The following is an 18,269-nucleotide window of genomic DNA, read 5'->3' as shown; positions in this document are numbered from 1 at the left end:
ATAAAGATTTCACAAAATGAAAAACAACATTTTAAAGATAATATTTGTTTATTAATAACATACACCAATAGAATAAATTTTAAATTGTGTAATCATAATCTCAATTTTTAGTTTGTAATTGTAATCAATAGTTCTATCAATATTTTCCTCTAAAGTGTATCTACTTTAAAAGTGATACACTTGACCGAAAAGTTTTGACCATCCTCAGATAAACCTAGATCGGCCCGAATCCAAAAATATAAAAAAATGGGTATATATAAATCTCAAGATATAATCAAAGTATTATATAGTATTTAGTTGATATTCTACCAAGAAAATACAAAGATTGTAGCTTCTCAAATTACATGATCACGGACGAGAAAACATAATGAAATAACTCAACATACAAGATAATGATCAAAACTTGGTACCATAAGAATTGAATGCGCTGAAATTATATTATATATAAAAATAAATAAAAAAGAATGGAACATGACCCTAATGTACAAAGGAATCCTTCCTGACCCTGAAACAAGACCGGGCTTGTTTCTGGGTGCGCTCAAACAAGATTGATAGTGAAGGAGACATAAGGGTGAGCATCAGCATCACCTGCTACTAGGCCAGCCATCCCAACTCCTTCATCCTCGGTCTTCCAGTAACCACTGCACGGAAAATATCAAAGGAACAAAAACATTATGAGCATGTGACATTAAAAAAAATAAAAAAACTATATGATACTAAAATAATAGAACTATAACTACAGCCCTGTGGATCAAATATATGGATGGTGGATGCAAGTTCTGACAAAATATGTCGTATCGTAGGAATTACTGATTGAATTTCTGGGCATTGGTTCCATAACGCTAGTATATTGCCCTTATATTGCAGGGTTAAAATTAAAGTAGAATTAAAAGATAGTACTAATAATAATAATAATAATAGTAAAAGCAAGACAGCGAGAAAATTGAGTTTCGGGTTTCCCTGATAATAATGGGTTGGCGATGCCTACAATAATTGAGGCAATTAAAGATAGAATATGTGGTAGTATGGTGTAACGAAGTGGACAGTGTAATTGACGCTTCCTTGAAAAAGGAGCATTGGATATTTTGGAGAGAAAATCACAGGACTTTGACAAGCATGCACAACAATGTTAGATTGAACTACAGATTACGCGAAGCAGCAACAAATTCCGTTTTGCTTTCTATCTCTTTTTCATCTGGTTCTGAAGAGTTCTGAAGAGTGCCAAATGTCAACATCTCAAATAGTTTGAGATTAGTCAAGGGTTGTGATAATTGATAAAGAAATCACCAAATATGGTTGTACTCTCTTTAATGTACACAGGTATGAAACCTGTTAAGTTTCTAAGCATTTACCAAATTTACGTAAAAGATGCACAACACACATTTAGTGACAAACTCACCAAAATTATAAAAGCAATTTTTCTCAAGCATCTTATTTTCTTTAAATCTATAGGAGGTAAGGAGAGAGAGAGAGAGAGAGAGAGAGAGAGAGAGAGAGAGAGAGAGAGAGAGAGAGAAGGATTTTGACCCCAAACATGTCATTGCCTTCCCATAAATCAATCTTGGTAGGTACATATTAAGTATATCCATTTTAAGCCTTACACGCATGAAATAAGTTTCTTACCTGTTTGTGCTATCGCTCAACCCTTCAAGGATAGAGCGTACTTTCTTCTCAGCTTTGACTGATGGAGCTAAAACGCTTGCCTGGATGACCACAAGAACCAATGGTCAGTGATCAAATATTTGGAGGGAAAAAAATGAAACTGAAAGCTGTTGTACAGAGTATATCTAACCAAGAAAGATGGTGGAAGACCATATCTCAGAATGCTCTCAGTAAATACACGTACTGCACAAAAGTGCATCCAGGAGCTGAAAACCTTCAGTAAATAAAACAAGTAAAAACATCAAAAAATCAGAAATCACAATATTTATGATAACAGGACAAGCACAAGAGAGATCATAGAACTTATTAATATTTTATGATACTGAGAACTGAGAACAGCAGAATTTTCAAAAGTAAACAAAAAGTAGAAATTTAAACTGAAAAATTAAGGGCCGCTAAAAGTGCCAACAGTGGTTAGCCAGGGAAAAGGCATCATCAACATAAGAAATCAAGGATGCAGATTGCAGATAATCAAGTAATTGATCATAATTGATTTCATCATCTGCTCAGTTTCTTCTTGCTACCTGAATATTGTGCGTTATATTGTACAAATTAAATGATGTGATAAATAATGAACAATACCTCTCCATAACTAGTATAACACCACTGCAATAGAGAGGCCCTCAAACTTTCCTGGTCCTCTATCAATTTGTCTAACTCTTGCTTGCGACTTTCATGTGATTCGGGACTATATTCAAAATCACGAATCTGGAGCATGATATAAATTTCCATTAAATACTTTTCCAAAACTCACGAATTGATATTGCACACTTGGCATTGCATAACATGCCTCATGCTTTCTCATATATTTCCATAAACAAGTTACTTTACGTAAATCTAAAAGGGATATAAATTTTACCAATCCTATAAATCTGAGACAGTATACTAAACTTCAGAAAAGTACTTACTTGGAACCCTTTTTCTCGCGCACTAGTTCTAAAATTGTCTGCAACACGACTGAATAGTGTTACCGTATAAAGAGCATATTCGTTGTCTTCATACAACTTGTTGGCAGACCTCGGAACCTAAAATACTTATTTTAATCAGAATTAAAAATAAACCAAGGCAAAAAGGTTGTGTTCAGGAATATTCCTAGATAAAAACAAGGTTGGACTATTTATTTAAATTACAGCGATTGTTTATATTAAACAAGAGAAAAATATAGTGAATCATTATTTATAATGATCTTGGGTAAGTAGCAGCAGAGATTTGAGTATGTGAACAAATATGGCAACTCTTACCACATAGTTGGTCAATGTTTCATAGCTTGAAAGCCAATCCTTCTGTGAATACTTGGGAACAATAGCAAGAAGGGTTGTTAAATTTTCTGATGTTATAATATCCTCAGGTTTTACCAAGTTCGAAAGATCACGGACAGCTAAGCTAAAACAAGAAAAAGGGCATTAAAGTCAGATAAGAAATATAACAGTCTTATATCAAAAAGTTATGATAGGCCAATAAACAACATTCACACCTTCCAGTTTGCTTTCTATTGATGGTATTAAGCTGACTGCGGATATTGTTATACTCAGAAACACGAACCTGACAAAAAAATCATAGATTTAAGGGCAAAACAGAAAATTTAATCTACATTGTGTAACATGGAGATTCTTTATTTTACATTGTTCATCACCAATGAACAATGCCATTCTTCCTTTTTCATTTTCTTTTTTGGAATGAAACAACTTTAGCAAGGGCGACTGAAATTGTCTGGTCAAAACAATTTCATATGGTAGATAGAAAAACCTTAAGTTTTATTTTATTTTATGGGCTGAAAGAAAGGAATTCTAAATTCAATTCAATCTATATTGTGCAAAATGGGGATCTAAGTCCTTAAAACATGAAAGATTAACTCTACATTGCTAAGGGTTTCACTCAAATGGATGTTACTAGGAGAGTTTTGCTCCAGTTGCAAACATGAATACAGTTAGATTAATATTACCTCTTGCTACAAAGCAGTGTGATGTGAAGCATGCTTTCATGCATGGGGATCTTGAGGAGGAAATCTATATGAAGGTTCCTCTGGTATATAGAGTTTCTGCCAATTCTGTTTGCAAGTTAAAAAAAAGGCTTTATATGGCTTTGGAAAAAACTTCCGAATGTGGTTTGAGAGATTCACAAAAGTCATGAAAACCTAAGGGTCCATCCAGACAAAGTTAAGGAGACCACACTTTAAATATCAAATACTCGAGCTCAAGGGGAGTGACTATGTTGTTAGTGTATCTAGATGATATAATTGTCACTAGTGATGATCGGAAGAATCACCTCGAGTTAACATTTAGCAAAGCAGTTTGAGATAAAAACTCTTGGGAGGCTGAAACATTATTTGGGGATTGAAAAATCTCACTCCAAGAAAGGTAACAAAAATGTCACAGATTTGCTTAAGGAGACACATGGAAACCTACAAGTACTCCCACGGATTCGAACCTTAAATTTAGTAATGCAAATGATAGTGTATCATAGGATAAGAAATAGAAATTGGTTTACTTGCCTCACACAAGAGATATTGCATTTGTTGTTAATTTGATTAGCCAAGTTGCAAGTCACCTATAGAATTTTGTAAACCGCAAAGAGACACCATGAAGAAGAATTTTATTTAAAAGTAATGGGAATACAATACTTGAAGCTCACTTGACATTGACTATGCCATTGGAGAAAACATCGTAACTTACAGAAACATGAGAAAAGGAACTTGAGAGATCTTAACTTGGATATATATATATATGTGTGTGTGTGTGTGTATGTGTGTGTTTGTGTGTGTAGCCTGCAACAGAAGTACAAGGAGAGAGAAAAAGATACAAATTAATGTTCACCCCTAGGACTCTAGACTACATATAGGCACAACACAAAACAAAGAAATTAAATAAACAATCCTAAGACTCCCCCCTCAAGCTGAATCATATAGATTCTATGTACCAAGCTTGAAACATGTAATTTGAATTTGAGGTCCTATCAAGGATTTTATCAAAATATCTACCAGTTGAAAATTAGAGCCAACAAACTGAGCACATATTTCCATCGACAATAACTTTTCTCGAACAAAATGACAGTGTCAATTTGTATGTATTTGGTCCTCTCATGGGGGTCAGAACCAACGTGAAAAATTGCTTGATTATCACAATACATTCTCATTTGCTGAATTTCACAAAACTTCAACTTTGGAAGAAATTGTTTTAACCACACAAGTGATGTCATTGCTCTATATTCAAACTCGGACCATGCTCACGGGTTTACTAAACAATTTCAAACTCTTCTGTCCACTGGATTATTCTAGTTACAGAACTCTTAAAACTCCAAAACTATTTCTTTTTTCCTCTAAGTTTCCTATAAAAGGGTCCTACGCTAACAAACTCTTGGCTGTATAAACTAACTTCCAATTGTATTCTCAGTTTCTGTTTTTAAACTTCCTCCTATAATAAACCTGTAATCCTGTCCTATTGTCAACAAGTTGTATTTGCTTCCGTATAACACACCCAGCAACCAATCAAGGCACAAAACCAAACAACAAACACCAATCTCTAAATAAAATACTACTGAAAATTACACCAGAGAGTACAATAATGCCAAACATGCCATTAAACTATGGAAGAAAATGTTTTAACCACACAAGTGATGTCATTGCTCTATATTCAAGCTTGTACCATGCTCACGGGTTTACTAAACAATTTCAAACTCTTCTTTCCACTGGATTATTCTAGTTACAGAACTCTTTAAACTCCAAAACTGTCTCTTTTTCCCTCTAAGCTTCCTATAAAAGGGTCCTATTGCTAACAAGCTCTTAGCTGTAAAAACCAACTTCCAATTGTATTCTTAGTCTCTGTTTTTAAACTTCCTCCTATAATAAACCTGATATCCTGTCTTATTGTCAACATGTTGTATTTGCTTCTGCCTAGCACACCCAGCAACCAAACAAGGCACAAAACCAAACAACAAACACTAATCTCTAAATAAAACACTACTGAAAATTACACCAGAGTACAATAATGCCAAACATGCCATTAAAAGGATGGAACAGAAGGAGTAGATAGACAAAAAGGATCAGCTTAGCCAATCTTACTGAAATCATCTTCCAGCCTGAAAATCCCTTTGTTACACTCACCTAACCTCTTTGAAATCACCATATACCATCATCAAATTGTCACCGGCCATAGGAACATCTGGCATTACTTAAATAACAAAGCTGTTCCAATTACTAGAAGAAACATTGCATAAAAAATATGAAGAATGCGAAAGACGTAAGAAAAATAACCTATCAAAGCATCACCCTCACCTGTTCTTTTTCAACCAAATTAATGTGTTAATAATCCTTTACCTTGAGGTACTAATCAAGAAGGAAAAGCACATAGAACTTCCACAATAGTAAGCAAGACCACTATATATATATATATATATATATATACACACACACATCACTGTAAAGAAATAGTCTGCGCAATCGGCTCTCACACAACAAAATCAAATTATGCCTAAATCTGCGTCAGAAATATAAATACCTTGAGATCATCCTCAATCTTTGCCACCTGACCATGAATCCCATCCACAGTCTCCTTCAACGACGACATAGTCGGATACTTGGCTTCATCCCAAACAAACCTGCATCCATCACAGCACCACCAAATCTTCATCACACAACAACAAATCATCAGAAACAGATCACAGTCTTCAAAGATTCCAATCGAACAAACCTCGTCAAGTACGAATCAACAGGGACTCCATCCACCGTCAAACTACTGCTCAGCACGCCCGATACTCTCTCCAGATCCTCAATCTGTCGCCTGATCTTGAGCGACACTCCCTCCACGAAGCTGTTCGACTGCAGACACACAAACCAGATCAAGCACAGCGAACAAACAAACAATCTACAATGTATAAGAAATCCGCAACCGCGCCACAACGTAACAACATTCCTCCGTAATTTTCCGCAATATCAAGAATCGCAACGGAAGCATGAACCGGCGAAAGCAGCGAATAATGGATTAGTGTGATGGAGAATTTTACGAACCTTGACGAGATCGTCGCTGAGAGAGAGGAGAGAGTCTAGGGTTCCGACGCGGAGATTAGGGATGTTGAACTGCGAATTTGAAGAGAAGAGGAGAAGAAAATAAGAGACGATTGTTGATTATATAATGTGAAGCGTTGAGAGAAAAGAAAGAGAATGTACTCTGTAAAGAGGAGTGTCGAAGGAGTGTTTGGAGATTTGTTCCTGCAATTTGTTCCACAGAGTGGATGCGGAATTCGGAACGGGGAGAGACACTACCCAGTACCTCGTCGCCATTCGACCCTTCTTTCTCTGATCACACGGAGAAATGAAATATACAGAGAGAAAGACCGCGTTTCTTCCTTTGTTTGTCTGTGTGGGATGAAATTGGAAATAGATCGCGCTTCTTCACACACAGGTACTCTTAACGTCCAATTACTTCTTGTTTTGTTTTCTAGTTGGGTGTGATTGCACGAATGATTGTTTTGGAGAAGAAAAAGATAGAAAATGGAAACAACTAGAAAATTTAAACACATGAAAGTATGAAGAATTTTTAATTATTTTATTTAATAGAAATAAAAATTAAGTAAAGGGAACATTTTTTTTTTCACTTGTTTGTTTTAGAATTCGGATATATTGACGGTACCACGTGAGAAACTCTCTCTTGAGAAATAACTTTTTTACTAAGTTGTGGGATCTCAATAATTTTTTAAAAAATGAAAATTTGAAATTGGATTTATTCCATTAGTGATGTTTTTAGTTTCATTATACAAGGCTTCTGCATCTGCATCTCTCCTCTAGTTTTCTAATTTCATCACGACAATGTTGAAACAGTGGTAGTTGGTTTTGAACTGTTCATTGATGGTTATAATCTTCAGAACTAGATAACCATGATGATAAGTGAAATCAGCTAGTGAAGAACAATAGAAATTAGTATCAAACAAAAAACTCGAATTCACATATATCAACCTAGGTAACCACATTTTTAGCACTGCAACCATTAAGTACATGTGAAATATTCCTTTTCCTGTTACAGTCATATTTGATGTTAGGTTGTTTGTTGGGAGAGTGGTTATGATCATCAAAATTAGATAACCATGATGATAGGATAAGATCATGACAACATAAATTAATATTATGTAAAAAAAAGACTTAAATTATCACATATATACTTAGATAACCATATCTTTACTTCACCAGTTAAAAAATCATGTAAAATAAAGAGTTTATATATTCCAATACCATATCTTTAAATGATGTCACTTTATAGTTGTTATCTAGATGTAAAATTTATGTTTGTGTTAATAAAACATTTTTCTATGTTACATACAAAATAGTACATAAAAAATATAAAAAATATAGTTATGCATATAATGTCTATTGTATTTATAAAAAAAATGAAAACTATTATGATTTTATACAAAGATTGAAAAAATATTTAATTTTATTGTGCTTTGAAAATCAAATTAACTATTGAACTAGTTAAAGTTCTAGATTAATTAAGGAATCAATCCTTAAATTGGTGAATTAATAATTTAAATGTATAAATTGGCTAAAGTTAGAAAATTGAGCAATTTAAAATCATTATTACTGATTTGGGAAAAAAATATCAATTTGGGTTAATTTGTGGGAGATGAAACCGATTTTAAAAGAGAACTCTTGGTCACAACAAATGAGTTTGTTGACGAAGACAAACTTGTGAACATGATACACAATTTTTTTGTATAAGTGTTGAAATTGTGGACATATGTACAACTTTGTTTAATAATGTTAATTAAGTAAAGTTGTGTCACTTGTGCACAACTTCAGTTGTATTATTTTACACTGAAGTTGAAGTTGTGTCACTCATGCACAACTTTACTTTTGGTTAATATTTTATGTTTTTTAGAAAAAGAAAAAATTAGATTAAGTTTTAAGTTATTGATTTATAAAAAATTTAGTTGAATAATTTGATGACACGAAACAGTTAGGATTTCTTAAATATATATTATTTGTGTAACTATGTTGTTTCTTATTTGAATTGGAAAATTTGTATAATTAAATTTAGCGACACAAGAATAATGAAATAACATAAAATAACGAACATTCATACAAATAGTGAAATTGTTTTGATTACATAAATGAAAAGGGAATATCTATGGGAAGAAGTGTCACATGGTGGTCTCCTTCTCTGCCTTTGTGGTCGTCGTAGAGGCACAAGTTTAGTTGGTTTTGGTTAGATGGTGGATTATGAAACCCTTGTGAAGGCACGAGGATTGATAACAATGCGATGGTGAAAGTGGACGTGGACGTAGCAAAAAAAATGTTTTTGTGTGATGCAAATGTATGAAAACTAGGCAAAATTATTGGTGCAAAGGGTGGGGAAACATGCTTTGTTGATAGTCCGTGTACCGGAACATATGGGTTGGTTGAGCAAAAGGATGGTGAGCACTAGAAGAAGGTCCAACATGATATTTGTGTTGGAGAAATGAATATGGTTATTGAGCACTAGAAAAAGGCCCAACATGTTAAATGTGTGGGGGCTCTAAATATGGTTGTGGTTTGTCGTACGGTTAAACAAAATGTGTTAGTTTTGTTTAAAAAAGTATAATAATGTAGAAAAGTTTGTAAAAAACATACATTATCATTGTATTCTTCTTTTGGTGAAGAAATGTATCAATTAGTGTGTCTGATATACCATTGCATGTATGGGGTAGTATCACATAAGTGACTGTTTTCACTTATGTTGTGTTTGTTTCTAGGCGAAGAAATGCAAGCTTTTACTATGCATGACTAAAACACGAAAATCAAGGCACTGAATGCTATAAAAATGCTAAAAACGAAGACATTTATAGCTTCGAAACTTTCTTCGCAGTTTAGAGAAGATTAGCGAAGAAAGTTACATATATAATTAATTATTTGTAAATTACTTTGTTATCCTTTTTATTTTAAATTCAAAATATTTTTATTTTCATTTAAAATAGAATTACAAATATAAATAAAATAATTAATCATATTATATATACAATAAATTATAAATATAAATAAATAACAATAAATATATTTTTTAATAATAAAGAAATAAATTTATATAATAATTATACTAATTATAAAAAAATAAAGTTAAAAATAATAATGTTATTTAACATAAAAATAATTTTTTATTAAATATTTAAATATTTTTTTTATCAAATTTACATTATTTTGTATTTTTTTCTAAATTAGTTCTAATATATTACCAAAAATTAATTTAAATTTATAAAAAGAATATCTTATATTTTATTATTTAAATATTTCTAAAGATATGGGTAAATTTGTAAATCTACACTTTACACATTTAAAAAAAATTAAAAATACTTTTATAACTGTCATATCATTCACCAACTTCAATAAACTTTCCTCACAAATCCACTCTAACATATCTTAATCCAAACAACATCTCTTTCTTCACACTTTCCTCACAAATCCACTCTAACATACCTTAATCCAAACAACATCTCTTTCTTCACACTTTCCTCTCAAATCACTACAAATCCACTCCCTCAAATCCTCTCCCCAATCCAAACACACCCTTAACTTAATTCCTTGAATAACACAATTATGACGATCGTTCCATATTGTTATCCAAGATGCATGATATTGTGACCAATATCTATCAAATTTTCCCCTCATGTCCTCCTTGTGCAGTTGATCGAGGTTTAGAGGCTTGGTTGGAATACTCTTTCAGAAACCAAATTGGCGCATAACTCGATCAACTTGATGTATTTAACTGTCGCAAAACAAATTAGAGGAGCAATGTGCAACTCACTAGAGATATTTTAATGGTTATCAGATGACTCAGTTCATTGCAACGATAAGGAGTCCACAAGAACTGTTAACAATTTTGTGGTTAGCACATGTGCAAAAGTGGTATATTATGAAAAATTGAAAAGAATAATAAGTAGTTAAAGTTTCGAACCTATCTTGACTTTACGTCGTCCATTTTTTTTTGCGTACTTAGGCAACTAAAGTTGTGAAATTGTTCATTCGTTGTTACACTAACTGAGACCACCTATGAAAAGTAATTATGTTATTGATTAACACATTACATGATATGAAATTATAAAATGCGTTAAGGAAAAAAATTAAGTAACCTTTTAACAAGGGGAATGTTTGCATCACTAAGGGGCTCAATATATGGAGAAAGGCATGTGATGCAGTCTCATGCCTAACATATCAATAATAACATGCATCTGTTGATGTTGTCTTGGTTGAAATTCACTCTGTGGTTGAGAGCACGATATAGGCAGGCTAAGACAACTAAGCCTCGACTATAATTTGAGACGTTGTTAAGGTTTGTTGCCAGTGTCAATAAACATTAGTTTAAGGGCTTCAAGACTTTTGTTTTCATTTTCCTACATTAGTGATTGATAAAGTCCTTCAACACCAAACCACATAGGTTTGTTTCTATTTTCATAATATGAGGTTAAATACACTCATCTCACACATATTTGGATATATTACATATTTTTTATGGGGCAGATGGACAATTTCCATGGAGCTGGAAGTTTAAGAAACACCAACAAAGATCCACTTATAAGGGAAATGTTAAATGATTTCGGTTCCACCAACGAAGATACATATGTTTGTTGATTTTTCTCTCGGCAAGTGTACCGAATCAACTGTAATATAGTACTCTTTAAAGTACGAATGTCGAACCCACAGGGAACAATCCTAATTAAGATGTTCTGTTATAATACTCATTAAGTATAGAAAATAATGTTGAGAACTTGTTCATAACCAAATTAAAGATTTCACAAGATGTAACTCAAAGGTTTAGGGTTTGATTCAACCAAAAACAAAACCAACTTATCGAATATAGAGAAAGATACTTGGGATTGAATTGCTTTTATCTTAATCATCTGTATTTTGAATAATACAATATATAATACTCAAAACTACTTATTCTTGATGCTCAATTTAAAGTCATCCATCTTGATTCCTCACAGATGAAATTCATAAGATAATTTCTCAAACACTGATTCCTCAGATATTTAACAAATCATCCAGCTTTAGGAATAGAACTATAATGCAATCAATAACCTGGAATCTATTCCTAGCATTAGAAGTTATCAAGTATTTTCGTCTATTTCAAATCCTTAAAGGTACTTTCCAGTTAAATTTAAGGATCAAAATCAATACTTTATTGATCATACAGAATCAAGCAATAAGCATAAAACGAAAATACCAAGAACAAGTAGAAAAGAGAATTTTATATATATATCACCAAGAATACATTTGATCAAGGTAAATTACATTCAATCCCAAGTTAGAAAGAACTTAGCCACTCATGACAGCTCCTCCAATCTTCATTCTTGATCTGGATTGTATAAGAAAGGTTGATCTGAGCAAGTTCTTCTCCAAGAGTAGAGTTCTCCTTCTTCTTCTCTCACTAACTTCTCTCTAAAGATCTCACCTTTTTTCCACCTCTGGTTTTGAGTTGTGTTTCAAAATTTATATAATCAACTTTAGCTCAAGCTAGCCAATTTAGCTTAAGCTAGATCTTTCGGTGCATTTTTAGCTTGAGCTAGTGATTCTAGCCTGAGTTAGATCAGTACTGCACCTTTAATCAACTCTGGACAATTTTAGCTTGAGCTAGCAATTCTAGCCTGAGCTAGATTAGTACTGCACCTTTAATCAACTCTGAACAGTTTTAGTTTGAGCTAAATCCTCTAGCTTGAGCTAAATCTTCTTGTGATCCAATTAAGTTTTTACTTTCTTTCTTTCAATGCCAGCTTGAATAATTCTTTCAATGCTTCATATTCATATGCAATTTACACAAAAAAATGAGATTAAATTTTTTCATTTGTTTCTTGGTTCAAAATATATAATCAGATTCAATAATTCTCAGATTAGGGTAATTTTATTACATTAAGCTACAATTAAGTTCCAAAGTGTTCAATTTTCTCAATCATAAAAACTACACATTGGCTCTTATCAAATTCCCCTCAACCTAGAATCTTGCTTGTCCTCAAGCAAAGTAATTGAATCCCAAAAAAATATGAGTTCATTCTTCCCCAAAATCCTTAGAAATCAAATCTATAGTTTAATATTAGAACAACTTCATGGAAAGAGCATAAGATAATTCAACAAAAAATTATGGTGTTTCTTATCAATTCAAACCAAGACAGGATAAGAATGTATTCAATTTCCAAGGTAAACAATTGTTACTCTTCACTGAGAATCAAACTAAGGAATTTCTCTCTTCATTCCTCACTAGTGAGTGTTTTCCCTCTCTTTTCACTGATTTCCAAGCTAATTTAAGGTTGCCCTTCATTTCTAGTTGATTACAAACACTTTCACAAACATAGATCTTGAGGTATTTTTCAGGTTGTAATGAGGCTGGGTTACAAAGAAAATTTGGTTTTTCCAGGATAACAAAATGCACGGTTAAGAAAAGATTATAGCATATTTGCAATTCAATTTCTAATTGTGTTATTCATTATCCCTTCCATAAGATTCAACCACATTACTTTTTTTTATATTCTTGTAATCCCCTTTGCTTTTCTTTTTCTTTCTTTTTCTTTTTTATTATTATTATTTTTATTTAGAAAAGAGAATGAGAATTTGGATAATTTTGTCATTCCCCTTTTTTTTCTTTTTCTCTTTTTTTTCTTTTTTTTTCATTCTCAAAATCCCAGCAGCCACACCAAACCCAATTCTTTTAATTATAGAAATTTGAATTGCACCTATGTTTTCCTTTTGTTATCATACCTCAAGGTATGACAATATATGTATATCAAAAGCTAGGGTGCAATAAAACAAATTTGGCTCAAAAAGGGTTATTTTTCTGCACATTTCATCATATATTACAAAGGTTAGCTATTTGGCTCTGAGTTTTCTCACCTCCAACTTTATTAAACATGCCTCAATCATCTCCATATTTGATTTTGTGATGCAAATTGACTAGAAAATTAGACAACCTCAATTAACTCTTTACTAGTGAAAGTCTCTCAAACTGTTTAAAGGTTTCACACTCTCACTTGGTTGGCTAATTGCAATTCCTCATTTGTTCTCGGTCATTGTTTTCAACTATTTACCATGTTCCCACTTTTACACATTACCATCCTTTCTCAATTTGAGTGATAGTTCCATCCACAAATTCTTTTTCAAATTAAGTCTCTGATCAATCCATTTGGTTGTTCTAATTTAGAACTATGGTTTGATTTCTTTTTTCCAAAAAATTATACCATCATCTATCTATATACAAGATTTAACTTCACAAAATATGCAAACATCAACCATTATACTAACTTTAGCTTGTCATCAACAAAATCTAAAGTAAGAAATATTAAACCAAACTGCTAAAGTCAACTTACTAAACTGAACTACTTAAACTAAATTAATACTGAAATTAAAGTTAAACAAAAAAAAAAGATAAAACCAGTTTTCTAATCATTGTGCATGAGAAGTATCAATCTCCTCTTATGACTTTGTTCCGCTCTGTGCCAACATCATCATTCTGAACTTGGTTTGGATCTTCATCTTTTGTTGCTCCAGATGGTCCAACTCTCATTTCAGATTCACCTCCAAATCTATTCCCAACTCTAGACGCTCATGCTTCCCCTGAAAAATTGTGTTTGTCCCCATGCTAAGATAGATAATCATCAAATTCAGTGGGTGCCAACGACAGATTATTTAATACCAGCTGTGGATTTGGTGCGACTCATTTTTCTGCACAAGTAAGAATAAACATTTCTCAAACCAAAGTGTTTTATTTGATTGGCATTTCAACAAACACTTGATATGCAATGTATAAAATGAAATTGAATGAGTACCTTTTGTTTTGGTATTTTATCCATGGAAACCGTACTTAACTTTGATTATCCTATTCCACAATCCTATTCAACATCAAGACATTGAAATTTCAAAAAGATTGAATCTTTCAATTTAAAAACGAAACTGTGAAATGGAAGTAGAAACATGCATGACTGGACTTGGTTGAATGGAAATGGCAATGAAAATGATTATGGAGATGAGTAATTACTTACCTTGATAATGGCAATGTAGATGAAATGTTTGTTTGAGAATGGTTATGTAGATGGAAGCTTTGGTATTTTTATTTTTTTTAGAACAGAGGGCGCTTCTGAAACTGAGTTAGGGTGTAGGGTTTTCAAAATGTGATTTTTTAAAATGCTGCAGTTTTTTTTTTTTTTTTTTAGAAAACCCACTAGCTTAGGCTGGATCTTCTTAGCTCAGGCTAAAATTTGGCAGAGAGCAACAAATTTGTTTAGCTCAAGCTAGATGAGTTTAGCTCAGGCTAAAGTTTGGCCGAGAGCAACAGAGTTTTCTAGCTCAAGCTAGCTCATTTTAGCTTATGCTAAATTTTGGCAGAGATCAACAGATTTGCTCTAGCTCAAGCTAGCTCATTTTAGCTCAGGCGAAAGTTGCAGAACAAAATTTCTTTATTTTTTTGCATATCTAGCTTAAGCTAAAATTAGCCTGCAATGAAATTTTCTTGAAAATTTTCATTTTGTCTTTGCCAAAAGTTTCAAAGCTTTCTAAGCTTTCTTCCATCCATTCATTTCACCAAACATTTCAAACCTACATGACCATTTCACATATCAAACTAGTTTTAAAAACCTCAAATATTAAAACATACTACTAAATCAAAACAAAAATTAAAGACACATTTCAAAACAAAACACCGGGTTGCCTCCCAGCAAGCGCTCGTTTAACGTCATATAGCTTGACGCTTGATTAACATCATTGAAGGTTCAACAACATTCATATCCACTCTGAAACACTCTTTATGATCATTTGAATACTTCTTTGCTTCAAAAACATTAAAGCTTACTTCTTCATCTAGAACACAAACCTTCAATTTTCCTTTGTCTACATCAATTATAACTTTGACAGTTTTCATGAATAGTCTTCCCAATATCAAAGGTACTTCAACATCTTCTTCAATATCCATTACAACAAAATCTACTGGGAATAGAAATTTATCTACCTTTACCAACAGATCTTCAACTATTCCATGTGGATATTTGATTGATCTATCAACCAACTGTAAAGTCATTCTTGTTGGTTTCACTTCTACATCTCCAATTTTCTTCAGCATTGATAAAGGCATCAAATTAATACTAGCTCCAAGATCCAATATTGCCTTTTCAACAGTAAGATTTCCTATGGTAACTGGCAAAGTGAAACTCCTAGGATCTCTGGATTTTTGTGGTAATGATTTTTGAATTATAGCACTGCATCCAGCTTCCAATTCAACTATCTCCTGGTCATTGAATTTTCTTTTCTTTGTCAATAATTCCTTCATGAATTGAGCATATGTAGGCATCTGCTTTAAAGCTTCAATAAAAGGAATGTTAATTTGCAATCTTTTGAGAATATCCATAAATCTTGCAAATTGCCTTTCTTTGCATGTCTTTGTAGGAGCATGTGGATAAGGTACATCTTTTATAGGAACACTCCTCTCTTGTTTTTCATTTTTTCTATTTTCTCACCAATATCTACAACATCTTCCTTATTCCTTCTTTCTCCTCCTTCACACTCAATTTGTTCTTTTTCACTCTCTTTATCTTTTAAAACCTCCTCCTCAACAACTAAGTTTTTTCCAATTCCTTTTCCTATAACTTTCTCATTTCTGGTAGTGATAAACATGCAATGTTCCTTGGGATTGGTTTGTGTATTGGCTGAAAATTGACTTCATTGATTATCAGCTAATTGTTTAGGCAACTGCCCCACCTGTGTCTCTAAATTCCTTATTAATGCTTCAGTATTTTTCTGATTGGATATAGAGGCTTGCATGAACTTCTCAAAAGTATCCTCTAATTTAGATGTTCTCTCATGAATGGAAGGATAATGTGGTTGTTGCTGATAAAGAGCTTGCCTGTTAGATGATCCAACCTCTTGCTTCCACCCAAATCCTTGATTTGGATTATTCCTCCATCCTTGAGACATGTTATTTGGATAATTAAATGCAAAGCCACCTTGTCTTCCTTGATTATTCATATACTGAACTTCTTCCTCTGATGGATTTTGGTAAAAGCATTGGCCATTAAGATGATCTCCCCCACAAAAATCACACTTCAAAGTTTGATTCTACATTAAAGGAGAATTTACTGCATGTAATTGTTGAGGCAATTTTGACATTTGCTTGGTTAATGCCTCAATTTGCTGAGTCAAAATTTTATTTTGTGCTAAAATTGCATCTGAAGTACTAAGATCCTGCACCCCTTGCTTTTGCACTGTATATCTATCGTGTTGAGCTTGGTAATCTGTTGAGGCTAAGGCATCAATGATTCTTGTAGCTTGCTCTGCATCAACACTCATCATTGTACCTTCTGCTGCAGCATCCAAGATCATTTTAGTATCAGGCCTCAAACCATTATGGAATATGTTCAACTGAGCAATATCATCAAAGCCATGATTAGGACATCTTCTTAACATCACTTTAAAGCATTCCCAAGCTTCATAAAAAGGTTCATCTGGCCCTTGCCTGAATGTGGAGATATCAGACTTAGCCTTGATATATCGAGAGAGTGGGAAGAATCTGTGTAGAAATTTCTCTTCTACATCATTCCAGCTACTTAAACTCTGGTTTGGATGCGACTTTAACCATTCTTTTGCTTTGCCTGCAAGTGAGAAAGGAAATAGACGCAAATAAACAGATTCAATATCATTTTCCTCGAAGCCCATGGTCCCAACCAACTCATAGAATGTGGATAGATGAGTATAAGGGTCTTCATGATCCATTCCAGTGAATTGATGAGTGCTGATTAAGCTAAGAAAAACTGGCTTCATTTCTAATGATTTGGTGGCAGGAGGTATGGCTATGTTGGAGAAATGTCTCGGTCCTTGTTGCATAGCTTAGTCTCCCAATGTTCTTCTAGGTTGATTTTGTCTATTTTCAGCCATTTGTGACTCTATTTGATTGTGTGAGTTGAGAGTGTTGGAAGATTCTCCTTTTGCTTGTCCTTACTTCTTCTTTTCTTCTCTCTTCTTGCTTTGATTTTTTCAAGCTGTTTTCTCAATTTCTAGATCAAATTCCAATTGATCTTCAGGAACCTGTCCTCTTAATAGCATGTGTCTAAAACAACTCAAGCAAGGATTAACACAGGATAAAAGAATAAGATATAAACAAGTGTATATTCACAAAGAAAACAGAATATTCACAATATTTAATGAGTTATACTTCAGAAATTCTTAAAAGAAATTGTTCCCCGGCAACGACACCAAAAACTTGTTGATTTTTCTATCGGCAAGTGTACCAAATCAACTGTAATATAGTACTCTTTAAAGTACGAATGTCGAATCCACAGGGAACAATCCTAATTAAGATGTTCTGTTATAATACTCATTAAGTATAGAAAATAATGTTGAGAACTTGTTCATAACCAAATTAAAGATTTCACAAGATGTAACTCAAAGGTTTAGGGTTTGATTCAACCAAAAACAAAACCAACTTATCGAATATAGAGAAAGATACTTGGGATTGTGTGTTTATCTCAATCATCTGTATTTTGAATAATACAATATATAATACTCAAAACTACTTATTCTTGATGCTTAATTTAAAGTCATTAATCTTGATTCCTCACAGATGAAATTCATAAGATAATTTCTCAAACACTGATTCCTCAGATATTTAACAAAT

The 18,269-nt window shown here is 32.9% G+C and overlaps 2 protein-coding genes and 1 pseudogene across 3 annotated transcripts; 1 reads left to right on the top strand and 2 right to left on the bottom strand.

Annotated features, from left to right (window-relative positions):
* Positions 1–271: 271 nt before the first annotated feature.
* LOC137837264 (V-type proton ATPase subunit C-like) lies at positions 272–7,176 on the bottom strand. Of its 2 annotated transcripts, none has more exons than XR_011085405.1 (11): positions 6,824–7,155; positions 6,665–6,733; positions 6,348–6,475; positions 6,156–6,255; positions 3,137–3,204; positions 2,904–3,045; positions 2,571–2,687; positions 2,245–2,370; positions 1,793–1,876; positions 785–1,703; positions 272–706 (listed from the first exon to the last, which is right to left on the bottom strand). XR_011085405.1 is itself a non-coding variant. In XM_068646220.1 (11 exons), the coding sequence occupies exons 1-11, from the start codon at positions 6,935–6,937 to the stop codon at positions 539–541; spliced, it is 1,131 nt and encodes a 376-aa protein (XP_068502321.1). In that variant the 5' UTR covers positions 6,938–7,176; the 3' UTR covers positions 272–538. The 2 variants fall into 2 exon arrangements, 1 of the variants encoding a protein (XP_068502321.1); XM_068646220.1 differs by having other exon boundaries at positions 272–641; positions 1,624–1,703; positions 6,824–7,176.
* Positions 7,177–15,338: 8,162 nt separating this feature from the next.
* On the bottom strand, positions 15,339–16,007 carry LOC137838288 (uncharacterized). Its single transcript, XM_068647538.1, has one exon. It carries the CDS (start codon positions 16,005–16,007, stop codon positions 15,339–15,341), a length of 669 nt encoding a protein of 222 aa, XP_068503639.1.
* Positions 16,008–17,033: 1,026 nt separating this feature from the next.
* LOC137838947 (small nucleolar RNA R71) lies at positions 17,034–17,139 on the top strand (annotated as a pseudogene).
* Positions 17,140–18,269: the final 1,130 nt, after the last annotated feature.

The sequence above is a fragment of the Phaseolus vulgaris genome, chromosome 4 (genome assembly GCF_000499845.2).
Source record: "Phaseolus vulgaris cultivar G19833 chromosome 4, P. vulgaris v2.0, whole genome shotgun sequence".
NCBI classification, from domain to species: Eukaryota; Viridiplantae; Streptophyta; class Magnoliopsida; order Fabales; family Fabaceae; genus Phaseolus; species Phaseolus vulgaris.
This window is presented reverse-complemented; position numbering and strand designations above follow the sequence as displayed.

What these genes read in the sequence shown, in the direction of transcription:
- LOC137837264 (XM_068646220.1), bottom strand. Translation starts at nt 6,937, where the DNA reads ATGGCGACGAGGTACTGGGTAGTGTCTCTCCCCGTTCCGAATTCCGCA. An exon ending in GTTGATTCGTACTTGACGAG is followed by an intron (nt 6,256 to 6,347) that starts GTTTGTTCGATT and finishes TGATGGATGCAG; the next exon opens with GTTTGTTTGGGATGAAGCCA. An exon ending in TTGAGCGATAGCACAAACAG is followed by an intron (nt 642 to 1,623) that starts GTAAGAAACTTA and finishes TTTTCCGTGCAG; the next exon opens with TGGTTACTGGAAGACCGAGG.
- LOC137838288 (XM_068647538.1), bottom strand. Translation starts at nt 16,007, where the DNA reads ATGGATATTCTCAAAAGATTGCAAATTAACATTCCTTTTATTGAAGCT.